The sequence below is a fragment of the Brachyistius frenatus genome, unplaced genomic scaffold, assembly GCF_029030835.1.
Source record: "Brachyistius frenatus isolate BFR_SWC_R1_liver_20210118 unplaced genomic scaffold, ASM2903083v1 Contig_149, whole genome shotgun sequence".
Taxonomy (NCBI): Eukaryota; Metazoa; Chordata; class Actinopteri; family Embiotocidae; genus Brachyistius; species Brachyistius frenatus.
The window spans coordinates 181921-203316 of NW_027210748.1; the positions used below are offsets into that span (position 1 = coordinate 181921).

At 47.9% G+C, this 21396-nt stretch overlaps 1 protein-coding gene across 2 annotated transcripts in view; it reads left to right on the forward strand.

Moving 5' to 3' along the window:
* The window catches only part of chd7 (chromodomain helicase DNA binding protein 7), a 78671-nt gene extending 58844 nt beyond the window's left edge, over nt 1–19827 (forward strand). For both annotated transcript variants that reach the window (XM_069715896.1, XM_069715895.1), the window contains 20 exons: nt 62–172; nt 1467–1678; nt 4059–4258; nt 4510–4669; nt 6096–6185; nt 8900–9003; nt 10831–10960; nt 11233–11348; nt 11797–12214; nt 12410–12618; nt 12759–13754; nt 14202–14368; nt 15236–15487; nt 16177–16347; nt 16503–16736; nt 16825–17025; nt 17682–17822; nt 17972–18076; nt 18253–18433; nt 18771–19827. In XM_069715896.1, coding sequence (XP_069571997.1) covers nt 62–172; nt 1467–1678; nt 4059–4258; nt 4510–4669; nt 6096–6185; nt 8900–9003; nt 10831–10960; nt 11233–11348; nt 11797–12214; nt 12410–12618; nt 12759–13754; nt 14202–14368; nt 15236–15487; nt 16177–16347; nt 16503–16736; nt 16825–17025; nt 17682–17822; nt 17972–18076; nt 18253–18433; nt 18771–19777 — 5205 coding nt within the window. In that variant the 3' untranslated portion in view covers nt 19778–19827. The remainder of the gene's footprint in view (nt 1–61; nt 173–1466; nt 1679–4058; nt 4259–4509; nt 4670–6095; nt 6186–8899; nt 9004–10830; nt 10961–11232; nt 11349–11796; nt 12215–12409; nt 12619–12758; nt 13755–14201; nt 14369–15235; nt 15488–16176; nt 16348–16502; nt 16737–16824; nt 17026–17681; nt 17823–17971; nt 18077–18252; nt 18434–18770) is intronic.
* The last annotated feature ends 1569 nt before the right edge of the window (nt 19828–21396 follow it).

A 21396-nucleotide genomic window follows, 5' to 3' on the forward strand; every position in this document is an offset into this window, starting at 1 on the left:
CTCCTACTCTGTGCTGAGTCAGCAGCTTCAAACTCACCGACGTGTTTCCTTCTGTCTGCAGGCCAGTTTTGTTGCGACAGGTAACAGAACTGACATTTCTCTGGAGGATCCAGACTTCTGGCAGAAGTGGGCCAAGAAGGCTGAGCTGGACATGGACGCTATCAATGGACGGGTAGGACAAACACACACACACACACACAGATATACTTTCTGTGCACCTTCAATGTAAAATCCACCACAGAACATGTGACGTAGCCATAAAGACATAAAACGAGACCCGTCGCAGCGTGTAAATACATACTTTGGTCCTGCACACACATGCTCTCGGTGCCGTCCCCGTGTGGAAAGCAGGCTAACAGTGGTAATTAGTCAGTGCTATCACCACAAGCTAGAAGGAAGAACGCGAGACAGACGAGAGCGGGAGGCAGAGAGGACAGGAGGGAAGGAGAGAGAGGGAGAGGGAGATTAATATTGACAGTTGGGAATCTCCTCTCTTCCTTAATTACCCATGTTTCCCTGCTCTCGTGTGTGTGTTTGAGCGAGAGAGAGTAAGCTGCTTAGCTCCACTTAACGGAGCGCAGATGCCTGGAGGGTACAGAGATATCACTTAGGCTGGAGCTCACACACACACACACACACACACACACACACACACACACACACACACACACACACACACACACACACACACACACACACACACACACACACACACACACACACACACACACACACACACACACACACACAGAGACACAAGCTCCGTCACATTCTTGCACATAGCGAGCGCTGCGCTAACGGGCATCTTTATATTCATGCACTCCTTCCCTTTCTATATCGTTTGCTTTTTCTTTTTTTTCCTTCTTTGTACATTTCTCCTTCCTGATGACTTCCTCTGCGCTCCCTCGCTGCCTCTCTTGTGGAGGGCCCTCCACTGGAACACTTAATCCAGCTCTACAAGCATGAATATGGGCCGCTCCCCTGGGATTTCTTATTGTGTGATGTTAAAATGGAAATGACTGCAGCACTCTGTGATAATTGTGGAACTAACTGCTGCCCTGTTTGCGCATATTAATGTGATTGCAGGAGGGGGGGGGGAATCAAATTAATTGAACAAAAATGTAATTCATTAGACAACATAATTAATGCCAGTTTATGTTTGAGCCAGGCAGCAATTTTCTCCTTCTGAAGAATGAAACACGAGGCCAAATATCCAATTAATCAGATTTGGTGCAGAAGATGCCATGTAGCCACAGGGTTCACACCAGTCATATAAGTCAGCACGTACAAGAAATTTACAAATAGGCCACTTCAGGGGAATAAAACAGAAGGTGCTTTGCATATTGTTATGGGTGGATTTCAGGCCATCTGTAATTAAAACCGGCTTCGCGCAGAGGAAGGAAAAAGTGCATATCAGACAGAAAGAAAAAGTCAAACTAAAGAGTTGTCCTGTGTTTTGTCTCCAGAACACGCTGGTCATCGACACGCCGAGGGTGAGGAAGCAGACGCGGCACTACAGCAGCGTCAAAGAGGACGAGATGTTGGAGTTCTCAGAGCTGGAGAGTGACGAGGACGAACCGAGCAAACCTTCGTCCAAACCACGCCGGCCCCAGGACAAGGCCCAGGGTTACCCCCGATCTGAGTGCTTCAGGGTGGAGAAGAACCTGCTGGTCTACGGGTCAGTCACAGTTTCAGGTTTCCTGCTCAAATATCAGACCAATAACAAGGTTGACCACTAAGAATGGTTTATTTGAAGTTTAATGAAGTTGTGTTCTGTTGGAGAGATATTGATATTACCACGCTTGGTGAGAGTCTGTGCCTACGGTCCAGTATCCACACTAACATACTATTCAGTGTGCCAGAAAGAGATTTAGTTTGTCCCAATACACAGTATGTGAAACGCAGTATGCCAAAAGCACCAGGATGTCCTACTACATCCGCTCTCCGGCTGTTCTGACCCACAATCCTTTGCAGCGGAAAATACGTCACATCACGGATTGTGACGGATGTGACAAAGAGGGTCAAAGGTCAAGGTGCATGAAGTAGTGTCCTGATTGTACACATACTACATGCAACAGTACATACCTGTTAAGGGTAGCTGCAGCACTACTGAAAGTAAAAAGGAATAGTATGTGATTCAGAACGCAGGATGTGTATTAAATATAAAGTTATCATCAGGCGACGGTGTAGTTTAAAAATAATTTCACCTTTTGGACAAACTTAAATGAGAAACTGTTCCTTCACACACAGAGATGATACATATGAATTAAAGATGAAAGGATACTGAGAATAATATAGATTGAATTATATTCTTCATACAGACATCTCTGGGAGCAGGTATGAATGTTGAAAAAGCTCTCCGACGCAGACTATGATCCACCAGGAGAAGAAACCTAGTTCAGGTGGTGGAGGGGTGGAAGGTGTTTCACTCACTTAATGTGTGCATTTGTTTGTAAAAGAGCACACAAAGTAATGGATGCAGACCTGAGTGATTTAGTAGGCAGAAATCTCTGCAGTCGGGGCCATTAACACACACAGCCACTAATCAGCGCTGCCTCTTTACACACACACACTTAGAGCCATGAGAACATGGCATGAGTGTTTAGCTCAGACACACCTGGTGGATGTTAAGCCCATCTCACACACCTTTTAAAAGGAAGTCCCCTGAAATTCACTTAGTAGGCAGGTTTTTTTTCTCATTTCTTTTCAATCCAGTTGGTGTTCAGTAAATGCCTTCAGATGATGCATCCTCAGTTGTATTTATTAGGAAGTAATAAACAATAATTTAATTAGAGCGTGTGTTGATGTGTGCAGTGACAGAAGAGCATCTACTAGTGTACAATAAAGAGCCAGCACAGTAAACTACTGACACACTCTGTGTGTGTGTGTGTGTGTGTGTGTGTGTGTGTGTGTGTGTGTGTGTGTGTGTGTGTGTGTGTGTGTGTGTGTGTGTGTGTGTGTGTGTGTGTAAGGATGAACAGTGGTGCTAGTGAGATGTCAGCGTTGTTATTGTTACAGTCTAGTCTCGTGGCCTGAGGCTGTAGGACACAAAAACACACTGTCTGACCGGGCCTGTCCCCTCCACTCAGCGCTCTGTTGTCTTTTCCCATCATCCATCTCTCTTGCTTGCCCTCACCCTCCATTTTACCCTTTCGAAAAAGGGTCGGAGTGAGACTGGTGCTCACGGTTCAGCGAACATCAGGAGGAAGTAGTGGAAAGGTTTTTAGTTGAGAACAAGACAATCAGAGGTCCGGCCACCACGTCAGCCTCTAGGGCCACTCGCTCTCTGGGACACGCACGCCACACGCACACGCACACTCACACACACACACACACACACACACACACACACACACACACACACACACACACACACACACACACACACACACACACACACACACACACACACACACACACACACACACACACACACACACAGGGATGCCTGGGTAAGCACACTGGTAAAATGTAGTGTACAATGAGAACCCAACACTTGTGTGTATGCGTGTGTTTTTGATATGACGTCTCGGCCATGAGACACCATGATGTGGACGTGTCTTTATCATGCTGAAGGATCGGGGTCATGTGAGCCATAAAATGATGTCACAGAATCACAAACTGTCTGACTGATTTAGTGAAATAATTACTGTCTGGAGTTTAATTCAGCATTTCTGAGCGTTCAACAAATCATTTTAGTAAAAATGAAAAAAGGTGACAGATTTTATTTCTCATATTTTATTTGTTTTACAGATCAGTTTATGACACACAATTACCATTTACAAAATAAGACCTGTGCTAAATGCTGTTTGCTTTATTATGGAATATTAGTATTATTATCATGTATTATTAGTGGTGCCTGTACTATGTTAAGGTGTTATTTTAGGATTATTTGTTTGTTTAACAATTTGACCAATCTTGACTATTTTTCCAAACTGTCTTTGGAGTAACTGTAGTTTATAGTTAAACTGATGCTGTATATTGTAGATTGTATGATAGAATCTGGACATATTCAGACCCTGACGGCGCCATGCGCTCCTTTTTCCTCTCTTCTTCAGATGGGGTAGGTGGAGCGACATCCTGGCTCATGGTCGCTTCAAGCGCCCCCTAAAGGAGGTCGATGTGGAGACGATCTGCAGGGCCCTGCTGGCCTACTGCCTGCTGCATTACCGCGGAGACGAGAACATCAAGAGCTTCATCTGGGACCTCATCACCCCCAGCGCAGACGGGACCACCAAGACACTAACCAACCACTCTGGTAACACACACACACCCTCCATTACACCGTTCTTTACGGCTGATAAGGGAGGACAGTAGGTAGCAGACTGGGGGGTAATTACAATAATAAGGTAGTTAGGCACAGTGGTTGGATAAAAGAGGGTTAGAGTCAGGTTTTCAGATCAGATATTTACTCTGTGAAATATGATAATATCTATAAATAACCTTAAAGATGTTTCAGAGTTTACAAGTTGAGATTTGTAAAAACCCCACCACCATCTCTCCCCCCAGGTCTATCTACTCCGGTCCCAAGGGGCAGGAAGGGCAAGAAGGGGAAACCCCAGGCCCCGCCTCCACAGACTCCACGTGCTGATTGGCTGGCCAGCTGCAATCCTGACCACTTACTGCAAGAGGATAGCTACAAGAGGCACCTGAAACATCACTGTAACAAGTAGGGCTTCCTCCACCCCCCACACACACACACAGTCGTTTGTCTGTTGTCAGGGAGATCTGCTTCCCTGCCCTCCAGATTCAATCCCAAGATTTTCTTCTTGAGGAGAAAGTTTATATGTGTGCGTGTGTGTGCGTGTGCGTGTGTGTGTGTGGCAGCGTGCCAGGCCAGGTGCCAGGCAGGCAGACCTGTTGGAAGTGGGTGAAAGACACGCACAGACACACACATACACACACTTGGGGGTGATTATGTGGTGCCATCTGCTAGGCTGGAGCACAGCGTTGTGTGGCTAATCAGGCCTGGCACATTGATGGATGAGCACACACAGCCTGCCAACAAACACACACACACACACACACACACACACACACACACACACACACACACACACACACACACACACACACACACACACACACACACACACACACACACACAGAATGAGTTGCAAATGACTGTCTTTCCCTCCTCCCCCTTCTCTCCTCACTGCCTCCAAACTTTCTGCTCCCTCCCTTCCAGCTCCACTCTTTCAATTCTTCTCCTCTCTGCTCCTCCCACTCCTCCTCCTCCCCCGCCTCCCCTCCTCCGTCTTCTGTTCTAAACACCATTACTGGCATTAAATCCCGGTGACAAATGTTTACAGTGAAGCAGATCTCCCTGATAGCAGCGTTTCCAATGTGAGGAGATCAGATGTGACTCTGGTTGTGACTGAAGTGATTCATTTCACCAGGGGAAACGCTTGGAGCAAATTCTGAAGCGTAACAACTGTAATTTGCATCCATAGAAGATAACCATCCTTTTGACAGCAGTGGCAGAAAACACTTGTAATGATTTCTAGTTTTTTTTATGCAAAGAGTATTTTTACAGAACAGGACTTTTTTCATCCGAGTGATTTAAAATCAAAGATCCGTGAGTCTTATCACAGTGTTGGAACAAACTGCAGCGTTGCTCAGATCAGTCAGGGCATTGAGTGGTGTTATAAGGGCTAATAAAACATGTCACAGACACTTCTGAGATTTCATGGTGATGGTAAAATTCTGACGTTACGGAGGGAAGTTACAAAATAACCCACTTATTTTCAACTGTTTTTACAGGTTAATTAAAATAAATACATGAGAATAACTAGAGACACTTGGCTGGTCAGTATAATGTTTGGACCATATTAGTCTCCAAGCAAAAATACCAAACATGCTCTGCTTCCACCTCAAATATGCAGATTATTTTGGGTTTTATACCTTTATTAACTTAATATCTGGACTGTTGGTCAGGCAAAACAAGCAATTAGAAAATGTCATCGTGGACTCTGTCATTATTGTCTGACATTTAATTTTCTACTTGATGAAAATAAAGAGTGGGATAAAGTGTGTTGAACTGAATGGGACGACTGTGTTTGGAGCAGCTTCACTAACGCTTCTCTGTTTCTCAGGGTGCTACTGAGAGTGAGGATGCTGTATTACCTGCGACAGGAAGTCATCGGCGACCAGGCCGAGCGCATCCTGGAGGGAGGCGACTGCAGGTCAGTGGATGCTGCACACGGCCTGTAGATGGGGAAACCTTTTCACTCATGTTTTTTGCTGCTCCAGTTAGGTCACTAACCTGGCAGCGTGGCCTTTGATCTCAGAGGTTTGGAGACCTTAACGGGACCCGACGGGACACTTTTGATGTGTTTTATTGTTGTCATGCTGTAACTGACCTGAAAAAGACAAAACCATTGTGTCATGTTGGTGTTGTCAAACTCAACAAGATATTATTCCATCATTATTTTCTGATGAGAAAAACACTCACACACACACTCTTACTAGAATCCAAGAGAGGCTTGGACAGGCGATGTAAAGCCTTCATGAATTGGATGCATGGTGACAGTAAGTTGCGAGGAGGATATTTATATGGACGTGTGATGAATTATTCCTGAAGTGTATTTCAGTCTGTTCTGGTGGCCTCTTTGGCAGAGCTCTCTCTATTCTGACAGACACAACACAGTTAATGTGTCAGGGGAAAATTAGATTTTCACCACAGTTTGACCCATTTAGAAGTTCTTCAAGCGGCTGCTGCCCGTCGCCGTTTGGCTGGCGGCGGTGTGGAGGTTGGAGATGGCGCTCACCTTGACCGTTTCCTTCATCTCAGTGTGACAGCTCCTCCGCCACTTCCTCCGTCTCCTCCGACTTGCCACTCTTTTCTTGCCATCTGTCCGTCCTTCCCTCTCTCATCCTCTCCCATCCCCCTCTCATCACTCCGCCACCCAGATGTGAACGCATTTATAATGTGGAGCACGTGCCCTCCATGTTGATCTCCCCCACCCTCCTCCCCTCTGTCCCTCCCCCCGCTCAGTGGCTACTGTGACAGACCCCTGTATGTGTGTGTGTGTGTGTGTGTGTGTGTGTGTGTGTGTGTGTGTGTGTGTGTGTGTGTGTGTGTGTGTGTGTGTGTGTGTGTGTGTGCGCGCGCGCGCGCGCCAGACATGAGCATACGGGGTGCCATCGTGCCAACATATGCCAGGGGGATTTAGCATGCCAGTCTTGGCGCACATGCGTGTGTGTGTGTGTGTGTGTGTGTGTGTGTGTGTGTGTGTTGCCAGGGCCGGGCATGCTGCTGTTTGCAGAGATAAGGGACTGTTTCCCTGGTTCCTTCTCTCCTCCTGTCACCCTCTGTCTCTGCTTCCATTGTGTATTGTACCCTTTTCTCTCCATAACTAGCTGGAAACACCATTTTCTTTCCATAATAGAGGATTTTTATTTATTTATTTTTTGTTTTTATGTAGTTTTGTTTTGGTGCTACGACGTTGAAGAACTGAGTCATTTCACATTGAAAGTGTTTGTGGTTTATTTAAATGCATGAACAGACCAGATATCTGGTTTTAGCTGGACTCTTCTACTTTTAATGGACATGAGGAACATCTGCAGACTCGTAGTCTGAGATTAGGTGCTATGATTTATTGTTCTTAAATAACCTCTCCAGATATGTAGTAGAATATATGAAAATATGTCTGGTTCGGTTCTTTCACCAAAAAGTTTAATTATCTCATTCAACTTTTTAAAATGACCTCCCTTTATTAAAAATTCCAGAAATAATGATTATGGAAATATATTTAATTTCAACATTTTTAACGGGACACAAGTCTTTTATTTAACTGTAAAGTCTGTTCTCAGTGTGTGTTCACCAGCAGCTTCAGGTTTCTACATCACGTGTATTAAAGGTGACTGAGAAATGCTTTCAAACTGTTTTTGGTGGCAAAAATGAGGTTCCTTAAAATCACAGAGGAAAACGGCAGATGATTGTAAACACACAAAGTGTGCACATGGATCATTCTGCAGTGAAGGTCAAACATTCAGCTGGAGGAACAAGGAAAAAGACATGAAGTTAAATTGACTGTAACTTAACGGAGAAACCTTTAAAGGTGGGAGTGCAACCAAAATGTCAGTATGTATATAAACAGCTTACATTTCACTCAATGGGTCCTTATGGTGACGCACAGAACGGATAAAGGTTGAAAACAACAGCCTCGTGGTATAAAATGGGAAGAATCATTTCTGTGAAATCTCTGATGCTACAAACACTTTATGGAACCAATTTACTTTAAAGATGAATATGAAGTTAGCTTTGTGTTTAAAGTCGAGATGACTAATCCATTAAGAAATGAAGTGCGCAGATAAAACAAGCAGATGTGTGTATCGATGGTAACGTGCTGCTGCGTGTCGTCACGTGGTTTATTGTTTTGAAGTCCTGCGTAGGATTTGTTCCGTTTCCAATCTTAACCTTTGCTGTTTCATATGTTCCCCTCACATTACCTAACAATACATTGTTTTTTACTGGAATTATTCTAGTGCGGTACACACTTGTCCCTTTCACCTTTGGCATTCAGTCTCTCAAATCATCTTGTTTCCGTGGCAACAAAAAGATGCCAGCGAGCTGTGTTTCCGGTTTCCATCATTATTCATTTGTCCTGTATTTGCTGCAGCTCAGTCCGAGAAGTGACGAGAGGATATTTGAGTTTAGTTGAGGATGTTAAAGGTGCAGCTGCACAGTTTTACACAACGAGAGTACAACACACAGATAAAGTTAAATTACCTTAGTTTTATTTTTAGTTCGCAGACTTTGAAATGTGATTCTAAATTAAAGCGCTGATTATCTGACTCTTCCGTTTCTCTTTCTGTTCTGAGCAGAAGTACTGAAGTGAATTGAACACACAGTTTGGTTTTATGATCAGCGACGTGATGTTGTTCATCTCCACAGCGTGCTGGATGTCTGGATCCCCCAACCGTTCCACGCTGAGGTCCCCGTCGACTGGTGGGACAGTGAGGCCGACAAATCTCTGCTCCTGGGCGTCTTCAAACACGGTAACATCCTCACACATGCCCTGTATGTACACATCCACACGCTCCAACATGGCAGCCATAACACACACACACACACGCAGTGCAGTCACACTCACACGTCATACACACACTCTTCTGTGGCTTCCAACCCACTAAGCATCACATGAGCAGTCACATGCACATCATTGTCAAACTGGGTGAGGGTGCGTACACAAACACATCCCACCCACTTCTGCTGCCACCAGTTGATTGGGGTTGCCATGGCGACGGCAGTACCAGCTGGCAAGCTCAGTGGGCTGCTGGGAGTGTGATTGATGGCTCGTCTCACCACTGGCTACGAGTGTGTGCACGCGCACCGCGTTACAAGTATTAATGTTGTAAACAAAAGCTAATCAGAGAGGTTGGACAACAAAACGCATCGTCCGTTAACGGGAGCGGCTCGTTAGCGTCGTCTCACCGACCGCTCGGGGTCTGGATGTCCCGCGGACGGACTCTCAGTGTGTGTGTGTGTGTGCGTGTGCGCGCTCACGCTCAGACGGAGACCCTCATTCATAATAATTTGGCATAATTGTCATAATTTTTCCACCATTGTCACCTTCTATGATTCAATTAGGACACACACACACACACACGAATACAAAAGGGCTCACCCATAGTTAATCATAATCCTCACTCACCAGGGAGGCCCTTCAGGGGGACCAACACACACACACACACACACACACACACACACACACACACACACACACACACACACACACACACACACACACACACACACACACACACACACACACACACACACACACACACAGACAGACAGAGTGATTGGCTATAAAGGTCCTGATGATTAACGTTTGGCTGCAGGTGTGTGTGTGTGTGTGTGTTAGAGACGGTTAGGAACAATGCGTCACATCTTTACAAAGTGAAATGTGATGGAGAGAAAGAATGAAGGGGGATGAATGAAAGGTTAAAGAAGAGGCGGTGTGGTGTTGTTACCGTGGCCCTCCTCGCTCCTCTCTATCTTGCTCCTCCTCTCTCCTCTCCTCACCTCTCATGCTGCTCTGCATTTTCCTCTCATTCCTTCCATTTTCTCTTCCCGATGTGTCTCGGTAGGATCTGCACATTCTAATCTGTTCTGCCTGAATGCTCTTAACGGACAAACACACCAGTTTCTCACCCACTAGCTCACTTTCACAGACTCCATGACACACACACACACACACACACACACACACACACACACACACACACACACACACACACACACACACACACACACACACACACACACACACACACACACACACACACACACACACACACACTTCCCTCCTCATCCTCTCCTTCTCTCTCTGACACAAATGAGCACCTGCAGGCTCACTTGGATAAGCAAGCACGCACGCACACAGACACATGCGCTCGCGCACGTGCAGAATGGAGGGAAGTGTACTTACACAGAAACACACACACAGGCTGTCTGTCTTGTCAGCAGCTGGCTCCTGGGGTCTGCCCTTCTGCTGCTGTTTTTGTCTATTCCTTCATTTAATATGGATGGTGTGTGTGTGTGTGTGTGTGTGTGTGTGTGTGTGTGTGTGTGTGTGTGTGTGTGTGTGTGTGTGTGTGTGTAACTGTGCAGCCTCCTGTCTGTCTCATGGAGTGCTAGAAAGCACAACTTTTTTTCTCCCTTCTTTCTAGGAGTGGAGCTGGGTGTGTTGACTGAGAACCTTTTAGTCTTTCTGAAGAAGATTTGACTATTTAATGATTGAAATCCAGTTTATCTCCTTTCCTTGAACACATTCACACGTGGACTCTGAGCATCTGTATTTGTCATCTCGTCCTCTTCAGGCTATGAGAAGTACAATTCGATGCGTGCCGACCCCGCCCTGTGCTTCTTGGAGCGAGTGGGCATGCCAGACGCCAAAGCTATCGCCGCTGAGCAGAGGGGCTCCGACATGATGGCAGATGGTGTTGAGGGGTAAGAGAGCAGGCTTCACTGACCAACAACAGCCTCCTAGTATTATCTCTCTGTTTTAGCTCCTCTCTCTGTTTCTGATTAGTCCCATTGTGATGCCCTTTCCACTGCCCTCCTCCATCATTCTCCACCCTACACTTAGCTTCAAGCTTAGCTTCAAGTGGTGTCAGAGTAGCTTCTGCCTTTTAAATTAATTCAAAGCCAACACGGGAAAATACTATGAATGATCCAGTTTCTTCAACATGTGAATCCCTTGTCCCTGTAACTGTCCACAGTGAGGACGAGGATCCAGAGTACAAACCACTGCGCATGCCTTTCAAAGACGACATGGACGACTTCACCAACTCTCCACTGGATGACAAAGATGACGCGGTGGAGGGAGAGACTCAAGGTGAAGTTACACTGCACACAGAGACAGAGGGAGGACAGAGGGATTAATATCAGGATCATTCACAAGGTTTCATGAAAGTGTGAAAGGTTTCAAACAAGCGTGTGCCAGCCTATAAAACACACAACTTCCAAAACAACAGCCCAGTATAACCCAACCCGTTTAATGACAAGTATATTCAAAACAGTAAAAATGGCAACTTTAAAAGTCCTCGACTATGTGATTATTCAAAACCAACAGAAATGTCATGTGATGCCACAACTCAGACTGCTAGAACCAAAGAAGAAGAGCTGTTTAAATGTCTGCGAGGGCCAACAAATAAAAGTCAAAAGTCAGGTGAAGTCACCTTGGATGACATCACCGCTTGTTTATTGAAGCTCCTCCATCAGCAGCTCAATGTCGTGACATTAAAACACAGATGTTCACATCTCGTCTCTCTCTTGTCCTGCAGCCAAATCAGGTGAAAATGGTCAAAGTGCACCTGCTGTGGGCGGAGCCTCGAGCTCCGAGCGTCTGTATTGGCCGGCAGCCTCGGCCTTGACCGCTCGTCTGCGTCGCCTCATCACGGCCTACCAGCGCTCCAACCGTAGAGAGCAGCTCCGCCAGGAAGCCCTCAACCGGCCCGATGGTCGCCGGCGACGACGCAGGGAGTTCCTTCCTTCCATTGCCATGGTTACAGAAACGGGAGGAGGAGCGACTTACATCCAAGACGGAGCGGGGGTGTTCATGACAGAAGCAAGCCCGTATCTGGCTAAAGGAAGTGCTTACTTTGCCAAAGGTGGACAGTTCATGCCAGAGGCGTCGCCGGTGATGACGGCCACCTCGCTGATGACTGATGGAGCCATGTACTACAAGGAGAGAAGACAGAGGTACGCTGCCTTTATTATCATAAAATCACACGCTTTATTCAACACCTAATGTGGATACACAAGAACATTCAACAAAAATAAAGCTTACAGTAATTTAACATCCTGAAAACAGCTTCTAGTGGCGCCAAAGAATCAAAAGGCATCTGATCCAATATTACTGTGGTTGTTCAACTGTTTCTCTCATTTCTGTGTCAGATGGACGCGCCGTGAGGAGGCGGACTTCTACCGCGTCGTGTCCACCTTCGGAGTCGTCTATGACACCCAGCGTCAGAAGTTCGATTGGTCACAGTTCAGAGCTTTTGCTCGACTGGACAAGAAAACAGACGAGAGCCTGGAGAAATACTACTACTCCTTCATCGCTATGTGTAAACGGGTCTGCAGAATGCAGGTCAAGACTGAAACAGGTGAGCGGAACAACAGATTCTGAGCAAAAATGTCTCTTTTTATCGATATTTATTGGGCAATTGTTCAGTCACAAAAATAACAACTAATATTGTCTGACTTTGTGATTAAAAAGTGTTTTTCTCCCTTTTCCCCTGATCAGAGCTCCCAGACCCGACCCTGATCATCGACCCCATCACGGAGGAGCGTGCCTCTCGCACCCTGTACCGCATCGAGCTGCTCCGCCGCATCCGAGAGCAGGTCCTCCCTCATCCGCACCTCTCTGAGCGCCTCAAGCTCTGCCAGCCCTCCCAGGACCTCCCGGAGTGGTGGGACTGCGGCCGTCACGACCGCGACCTCCTCCTGGGGGCCTCCAAGCACGGCGTGAGCCGCACAGATTACCACATCCTGAACGACCCCACCTTGGCCTTCCTGGAGGCCCACCAGCGCTTCACCAGCCAGCGAGGGGCTGTCGGCAGCGCGGCCCCGGCAGAGGTCACCAAAGCGGGGATGGGAGCAGCAGAAAGCACCTCTGCTCCGCTCCTCGCACCCGCAGAACTGGAGAGCGCCGCAGCTGCTGCCAAAGTTGCTGTGGATGCAGCTAAAGAGGAGGAGGGAGAAGGGAAGGACGTCAAGACCGAGGAAGGGAAAGAAGAGATGGAGATAAAAATGGAAACGGAGGGAGGAGAAGCCAACGACATTCTATGTACCAAGACTGAAACTCCTGAGGAGGAGAAGCAAAACGAGGGGGAGGTCTCGGAGGGAAAAGAAGAGACCACTGGCTCACCAAAGAAAGAGGTGAAGGAGGAGGAGGAGGCTCAGCTGAAGGAGGAGAACGAGGAGCCGAGTGGAGAAGACAAGACTGTGAAGCAGGCGGATGAAGACAAAGACGTGTCAGAGGAGAGGAGCAGCTCGAGTCCTCCCGACTCCGTCAGTGACCCGAAGGAGGCGGCCGCCGCCGAGCTCCCGAAACATCCCGAGTCCTCTCCTAAAGCACCGCCGGAGCACAAGACTGCAGAGGAGGAAGACGGAGAGGAGAGGGAGAACCCAGAGTCTCCCAAATCGCACAAGTCTGCTGACACAGAGAAGAGCCCGGAGGAGGAAGAGGAGGAGAGGCTTGACGAAGATGACAAATCAGAGAAATCCTCTCAGGCTGAAGGTATGAAGGAAGTTCATTGCTTTGGCTTGGAGGTGGTCGGTGGTTTATCTGAGCAGGGAGCATGTTTCCATTTCTTCTACCAGAGAGAAGCTCTGAATCTAGTTTCTAATGGAGCTAACTTAATACCAAGAAAATGTTTTTGTTAGTTTTTGTTTTCTGTGACTAGAATACCGGGTTTCACAGCAAACAGTGAGATGTATGAACATCAGCCCTCATCACAGCCTCTCCTGTTAGCCAGTTTATTTTCCGGTTGTCGGCCCCCGTTATCGCTGACCTCACACTCAGCCACCGGCCTATTTCTGGTGTTTCCCCTCATGACTCGTCAGTGTTTTAATGAGCCTCATTTCCAGGAGCGAGAGAATAAAATGAGATTGGATCCCTTGATAACAATTTGGAAGCTCTTTTTAATCGAGAGTCTGCAACGTGACTTTCCTTCTCTCCGCACAGCGAGCGCCGCGTCCGAGCAGAAGAACTTCGACGAGGAGAGCATCGCGTCTCTGAGCACGTCGGCCCGTGACGAAACCAGAGACGGGTTCTGCCCCGACGACCTGCCGGAAACCTCAGCGCTGCAGGCCTTACAGGACCGAGCCTACAGCTTCTCCTTCTGGCCCAAGGTGAGTCTGGCATAACAGATCACTGGGGGAGGGGGGGGGCTCATGTTAAATTCAGCATCGTCCAGTCACATCGTACCGATCTCTCCTTTCGACTCTCCTTCCTGTTTTTTAAGTTGCTGTCAACACTTCCTCTGTAAGTTTCACCTTCAAACAGAGCAGGAAGGGCTAAATCATGATTTGATCAGCAGCTTTGACAAATCATTAATAAGTCAAGTTATTTTAATGTGAAAATGCTAAAATAAGTTCCCCCCCCTCTGTTTTCCTCTATAAACATAAACCAAAGTATCTTTGGATTTTGGACTGAAGGGAATAAAACAAGTTAAAGATGTCAGCTTGAGCTCCATTTAGCATTTTACACACTATGTACACATGTTTTCTACATCAAGGAAATAATCAAACCACTCTGTATGAAATGCTGATCAGGAAGAGAGAGATTGTAGCTTTTAAACCACTGGAAAGCTTTTAATGTGAAACATCTGTGCAGGAAGTGTTTGCCTGACAGTAGCTCAACAACGATCATAAAACCAGCAGAAAACTGGAGAGTGAAGAATGTTTAAAGAGACTCTGAGCAGCTGAGTGGAAAACAATGAAGGACTCGGTCCTGAAGGATTGTCATGATGAACGCAGGTTAAGGTGCAACAAGGAAAAGTGTTGAGATCTTATCAAAAGAAAATTAGAAAACACATATTTTACTGAAATATAATGAAGTTTACTTTAAAAAAAAATTAAAAACTGGGAACATTTAAAAGATAGACTTAAATTGGAGGCTTGGTTCTCTGCAGTTGAGAAATTCCCAGAAGGCAGAAAGAGAGTCAGAGGAAGTGACGGAGAGTGATCCATCATGTCTCTCCTCTCTACACCGCTCAGGACCGTGTGATGATCAACAGGATGGACAACATCTGCGAGGCCGTCCTGAAGGGCAAGTGGCCCGTCAACAGACGCCACGTTTTTGACTTCCCCAGCAGCCTCCTGCCGGGACACGGTTCGGCAGGAGCCACAGCGGCAGTAGCCATGGCGACCGAGAGCCCGCTGCAGAGACGGAGCCTGACCGAGCTGACGATGGCCGGCATCCATACGTACAGCGGGAGTGAAGATAAAACACTATCACCGCAGGTTCATGTACGTCTTCCAAACTCCTCGTTCAGCATTACTGTAACATGATCGGGACAGTTTATTCACCATCAGTCTCAGGGGCTGTGTGTGTGTGTGTGTGTGTGTGTGTGTGTGTGTGTGTGTGTGTGTGTGTGTGTGTGTGTGTGTGTGTGTGTGTGTGTGTGTGTGAGAGAGAGAGAGAGAAATGTCTGGCTTTGTTGACACTTTTTTAAATTTCTTTCCAGTGAGATTTACTTTATTATTTATTCATTTTTATTTTGCTGTTGTAAACATCACTGTTGCTGCTGTGGAGAAAAACTATTTGTCAAAATATCAATCCTGTCCTGGGTTTATTTGTTTAAAAAATCAAAACAATTCTTAAGTAATGAAAAAGAAACGGGTAGAGGTTTTTTTTTTTAACTGGACTATTAAGAGTGTTAATAAGAAATGAAATTGTAATCATACCTTCCCCAACAGCTGGCTGCTGGATAAAGACTGAGGAAATCTCAGTTCAATAACATCCACTATTACCTTTGTTTTGCTGTTTTGTGGCATTTTATGAATAAATATTGTCACAATAGTCGTCCAAAATGATGTGAAAATATTCAGTTTTTCGTCCAATAACTGTTTTTGTAAATATGCTGCTAATATCATCCGTGCCGGGTGTCCATGCGCCAAGGTAAGCTGTTGGACTAACCGTTGACCTCGTGTTGCAGGAGGACGCTTTGAGCCTGACGTTGCCTCGACAGAGGAGGAGGAGGAGGAGGAAGATCGAGATCGAAGCAGAGAGGGCAGCAAAGAGACGTAACCTGATGGAGATGGTCGCTCAGCTGAGAGAAAGCCACGCTGCCACCGAGTCTCAGAGCCAGGCCATGGACCTCACCAAGGTAGTGGAAGAACTCACAGCACCACCCTTCAGTTACAAACCAGTGTTAACTAGTATTAAATATTCAAATATAAATATATATATATATATATATACTTCTGGTTTTTACATTAAACATTACAGTTCTTTAATCAAGTTTTCTGACTCCCACTTCAGGGAATGCACCATCACCACAAGGCCTCTCCCTCATTGGCCAGCTTCCCCAGTGCCCTGGTGACAAGCCCCTCCCTCAAGGCCCAGATGGAGCTCCTGCAGCAAGCCCCGCCCTCCGGCCACAGGGCCAATGGTTCGCTGGAGGCCGAGCTGCCCATGATGAGAAGGAGGCGGGGCCGCAGGAAAAATGTGGAGGGCCTGGAGCTGCTCTTCATGGGCAACAAGAGAGCAGGAGGGGTAAACACAAGCGCAGGCAGTCACCTGATCACTCATTGTACGTGCAAATCTGTTTCAACTAATCTTTCCCTCTGTAACCTATTTTCAGGATGATGCTGACGGGGCGAAGGTCTCCAGTGTGGACGGAGGTCAGGAAAGCGCCCGCGCCCGCAGAACCCACGCCGTCCCCGAGCAGAGCCCCAGCAGCAGGTCTCTGGAGGACGAGGAGGCAGCGGCCTCCAACAAGGAGCTGGGAGAGTGGCTGAGGCAGCACCCAACATACACCATGGACATGGCTGGATTCACACCAGTAAGGCCTGCCTACGTCCTCTTCATCCTCTTCACCCATTCATCCTCTTCACCCCTTCATCCTCTTCATCCTCTTCACCTCTTCACCCATTCATCCTCTTCGCATCTTCACCCCTTCATCCTCTTCACCCATTCATCCTCTTCATCCTCTTCGCATCTTCACCCCTTCATCCTCTTCACCTCTTCATCCTATTCACCCCTACATCCTCTTCACCCCTACATCCTCTTCACCCCTTCATCCTCTTCACCTCTTCATCCTCTTCATTCTATTCACCCCTTCATCCTCTTCACCCCTTCATCCTCTTCACCCCTTCATCCTCTTCACCTCTTCATCCTCTTCATTCTATTCACCCCTTCATCTTCTTCACCCCTTCATCCTCTTCACCCCTTCATCCTCTTCACCCCTTCATCTTCTTCACCCCTTCATCCTCTTCACCCCTTCATCCTCTTCATCCTCTTCACCCCTTCATCCTCTTCACCCCTTCATCCTCTTCACCCCTTCATCCTCTTCATCCTCTTCACCCCTTCATTACTGTGAACTGTTCAAACGTCAGCCAGGTTCTGATTTAATGAAGTTTTCTTTCTGCCTCTCTGCGGCAGGTGTCTGAACTTCCGGTGTTCTCACCTTCCTCTTTGTTTTCTGTCTTCCTGCTGCAGAAGAGCGAGGAGTTACTGCTGTCTCAGTTCTCCAAGCCCAAGCAGAAGCGCCACCGCTGTCGAAACCCCAACAAGATCGACATTAACACTCTGACCGGGGAGGAACGAGTGCCTGTGGTGAACAGAAGAAACGGACGTAAGGTGAGCTGCCGGACCTGCAGGATGATCCGACGTGTGCAGGACGAGTTACAGAAGGACACGTTTGGCCTGTGCACTGAAACTGTGTCTACTTGAATTGATTATTTATTTATTTTTAAATGAGAAACTCATTTCCTCCTTGTGCTTTGCAGATGGGAGGAGCCATGGCTCCACCAATGAAGGAGCTTCCCAGGTGGTTACTGGAGAACCCTGAGTTTTCTATCGCTCCTGATTGGACAGACATCGTCAAACAGTCGGTTAGTAAACAAGACAAAACCTCACAACTTTCACAGCTCCTGAACGACATGTTTGTAAGAAAACTGACAGCATTAAATTGTTGTATTATTGTTTTTTTTATTGAGCTCAAACCTTCTAAGCTGCCGGCTTCCTCTGTGGATTACTGTTGTTTTCTAACCATTAATGCTCCACACAGGGTTTCCTCCCAGAAGCCATGTTTGACCGCCTTCTGACCGGCCCTGTGGTCCGGGAGGAGGGCGTCCGTCGCCGGGGACGACGGCCCAAATCTGAGATTGCCAAGGCAGCGGCCGCCGCCCAGGCAGCAGCAGCAGCTCAGGCTGCTCAGGCATCACTGGCAACCGCTGCATCATCTGCAGGTACAAACCAGCGCTGCACCATCACACTAATACTGCACAGGCATGTTGTTTCCAACAGGCATGTTGTTTCCAACATGCATGTTGTTTCCAACATGTCTACAGTCTGAGATTGAGCCTTTTAAATGCTTGAAACCCTTAAATGGTCTGTATTTCTGCATAAATATGACTTAAAACATCAGATTTACTCAAGCATTATATGATCAACTATAATATTTTATTTCATTTGTTTAATTAGGTTCTTTTTATCGACTTTTAGGAAATCTGTTGATGTTTTATGTGGTATTTCTGCAGATATGTGTGTTTGTGCTCCGGTTTAAACCTGCCTGTGTGTGTGCAGGAGGCATCAACCCTCTGCTGCTGAACAGCCTGTTCGGAGGGATGGACCTGTCGTCCCTCCAGAGCCTCCAGTCGCTCCAGTTGGCTGCCGGTCTGATGGCCTTCCCTCCTCCCACCGACCCCAAGCAGGCCGCTGCCAGCGCCGCCGCCGCCTCCATGCTGCCTCTCATGCTGCCCGGCATGGGAGGCCTGCCCAACATGGCCGCCGCCCTCCCCAACATGTTCAGCCTCGGCGGCCTCTTCGGCAGTAACCTGGCGTCCGCCGCCGCCGCCGCCGCGTCCAACGCCGCCGCCATTGCCGCGGCGACAGGCAACACCAACGGGATGGTGGCGGGAGGTGACGACGAGGCGACGAAGAGGAAGAGAGATGCGGAGGAGGGAGAAGACGGAGACGAGCGGGGAGAGGAGGAAGAGCCTGAAGGAAATGAGAGAGTGAAGAAGGCAAAAAAGAAGAGGGGGGGGAAGGAGGCGGAGGGCGGTGCAGGCGCTCAGATCCCAGCTGCTGAGTCGTCAGCCGAGCCATCCATCAACGGAGACGCCGCCGCCCTGCTGGCTGCAGCCGGCATGTCCACCAACTCCCTGGCTTTCAACCCCTTCCTCCTCTCCACCATGGCCCCCGGCCTCCTCTACCCCTCCATGTTCCTCCCTCCAGGCCTCGGGGGACTCAGCCTCACCGGCTTCCCCACCGCCTCCACGCTGGCCGAGCTGCAGAGCGCCATGGCCGGAGCGCTGGGGGGCAGCGGCGTCACTCAGAACCCCCCGAGACACGAGGAGGACGAGGAGGAGGACGAGGAAGAGGAGGAGGACGAGGAGGACAGAAAGGGTGGACTGAAAGCTACTGGAGAGGAGGAGGAGGAGGATGAGGAGGAGGAAGAGGCAGGAGGAGAGAGTGACTTGGTGGAAGAAAAGGAGGGGGAAAGGAGAGGCGAGGGGGAGGAGGACCGAGGGATGGGAGGAGAGGAGGAGGAGGCAGCAGCAGCATCTCCACAGAAGGACAAGAGTGACTGAAAGGAAACACAGCAGTGGCTGACTTCGGACATTTCTCCACCTCTGAACCCCCCCCCCCCACACACACACACACACCACCCTCCCCACCACCACGTTTACACGCCTTCACCACAAATATCCAAACTATTATGAATCCTCTTGGTTTTTTTGTTTTTCTTTTCTTTTGCGTTGTTGATGATTTCTCTTTCACTCTGTTGTGTATTTTTTGGGCCAGGTATATTTACTATGTGTCAGAGAGAACGAGGTGTGTGTGTGTGTGTGTGTGTGTGTGTGTGTGTGTGTGTGTGTGTGTGTGTGTGTGTGTGTGTGTGTGTGTGTGTGTGTGTGTGTGTTTTAAGTTAACTCTCTCTGGTCAATAGTGTAGTCAGGGAAAACCTTCCAGCTCTTCTTCACAGACTGTTTCTCTCCGGTGACGCTGCACCCACACCGTTCTCTTCCACAATCCCTCAGATAGGACTTCACAATGTTCCAATCCTACTATTATTATTATTATTATTATTATTATTATTATTATTATTATTGCTGCTTCCAGCTCTCAGTCTTTATGATTTATTTGGGCTCCTCCTCCTTTGTCTGGACCGTTCCGTCGTTGGCAGCATCGCATGAAAACGAGAAGAAGCGCCGGCTGCTGGCGCTTCTTCAGACATCAGTTCTCAACGGAGAAGCAACAGCATCCCAGTTAACCCAGCTGTCTGTCTGACAAAGCTGCTGCGCAAGGAATTGTGGGTAATGGAGGTGATTGAGCTGAACTGTGTTTTTTTTTGTAGTTGTCACATATCAGACCAGGCAGACTCCGAGGAGGAAGAGAAAACCAGACTGGCTTAAAATCCTGTCTCACACACTGACCACACACACACACACACACACACACACACACACACACACACACACACACACACACACACACACACACACACACACACACACACACACACACGTGTCACGTGACTGTTTGTGGAGGACTCGTCCCCGCAGCTGTTTTCCTTTGTTTGTGTGCTCGCTGAACCGACACTGATTCTGTTGACCCAGTCCCACACTGAATACCCGGCTCGAGTCGTTCCACTGCCACATCTGAACCTCACCTCTCCTTCGGAGGCGGCTGCTTTTGGTCGGGGGGGTAGCAGGCGGGCTGGGTCTGCCCCCAGTCAGGCTCTCTGATTGGTCCGCCTCGTGCTGCCGGAACCGGCCGTCCTCGTTCGGAGGCTTCTGTGAATGAAGTGGAGCAGCGATCCACGGGGATGTGATGTTTCAGGTTTCTTCTCTAACGAGGGCACATGAGATGGTTGATATGTTGTTGTTTTTTCCTTGTCGCTGCCACATTGAAATCCTTTTGTAGTGTTTGTTTCCTTTACATCCCGGTAGTTCCCGACCAAGTGCTGCTCCCTAGTGACCTTCTCTTTAAAGACTGTTGCTCTAGTCACACACACTGACACCAGGCCGGGCCCACGCTGGCCTGAGACACCTTTTCAACAGAGTTGGAAATTCACAAGTTTCTAAATGAAGTTCAACTCTGGTCGCCGAAGTTTTAAGTTTTCGATACTTGAAAAGCGCGAGCGGCGCTTGATTTGTTTCCATTTCCCGCGGCCAGTTCAAGTGTCTGAGATGAATCAAGTGCTGCG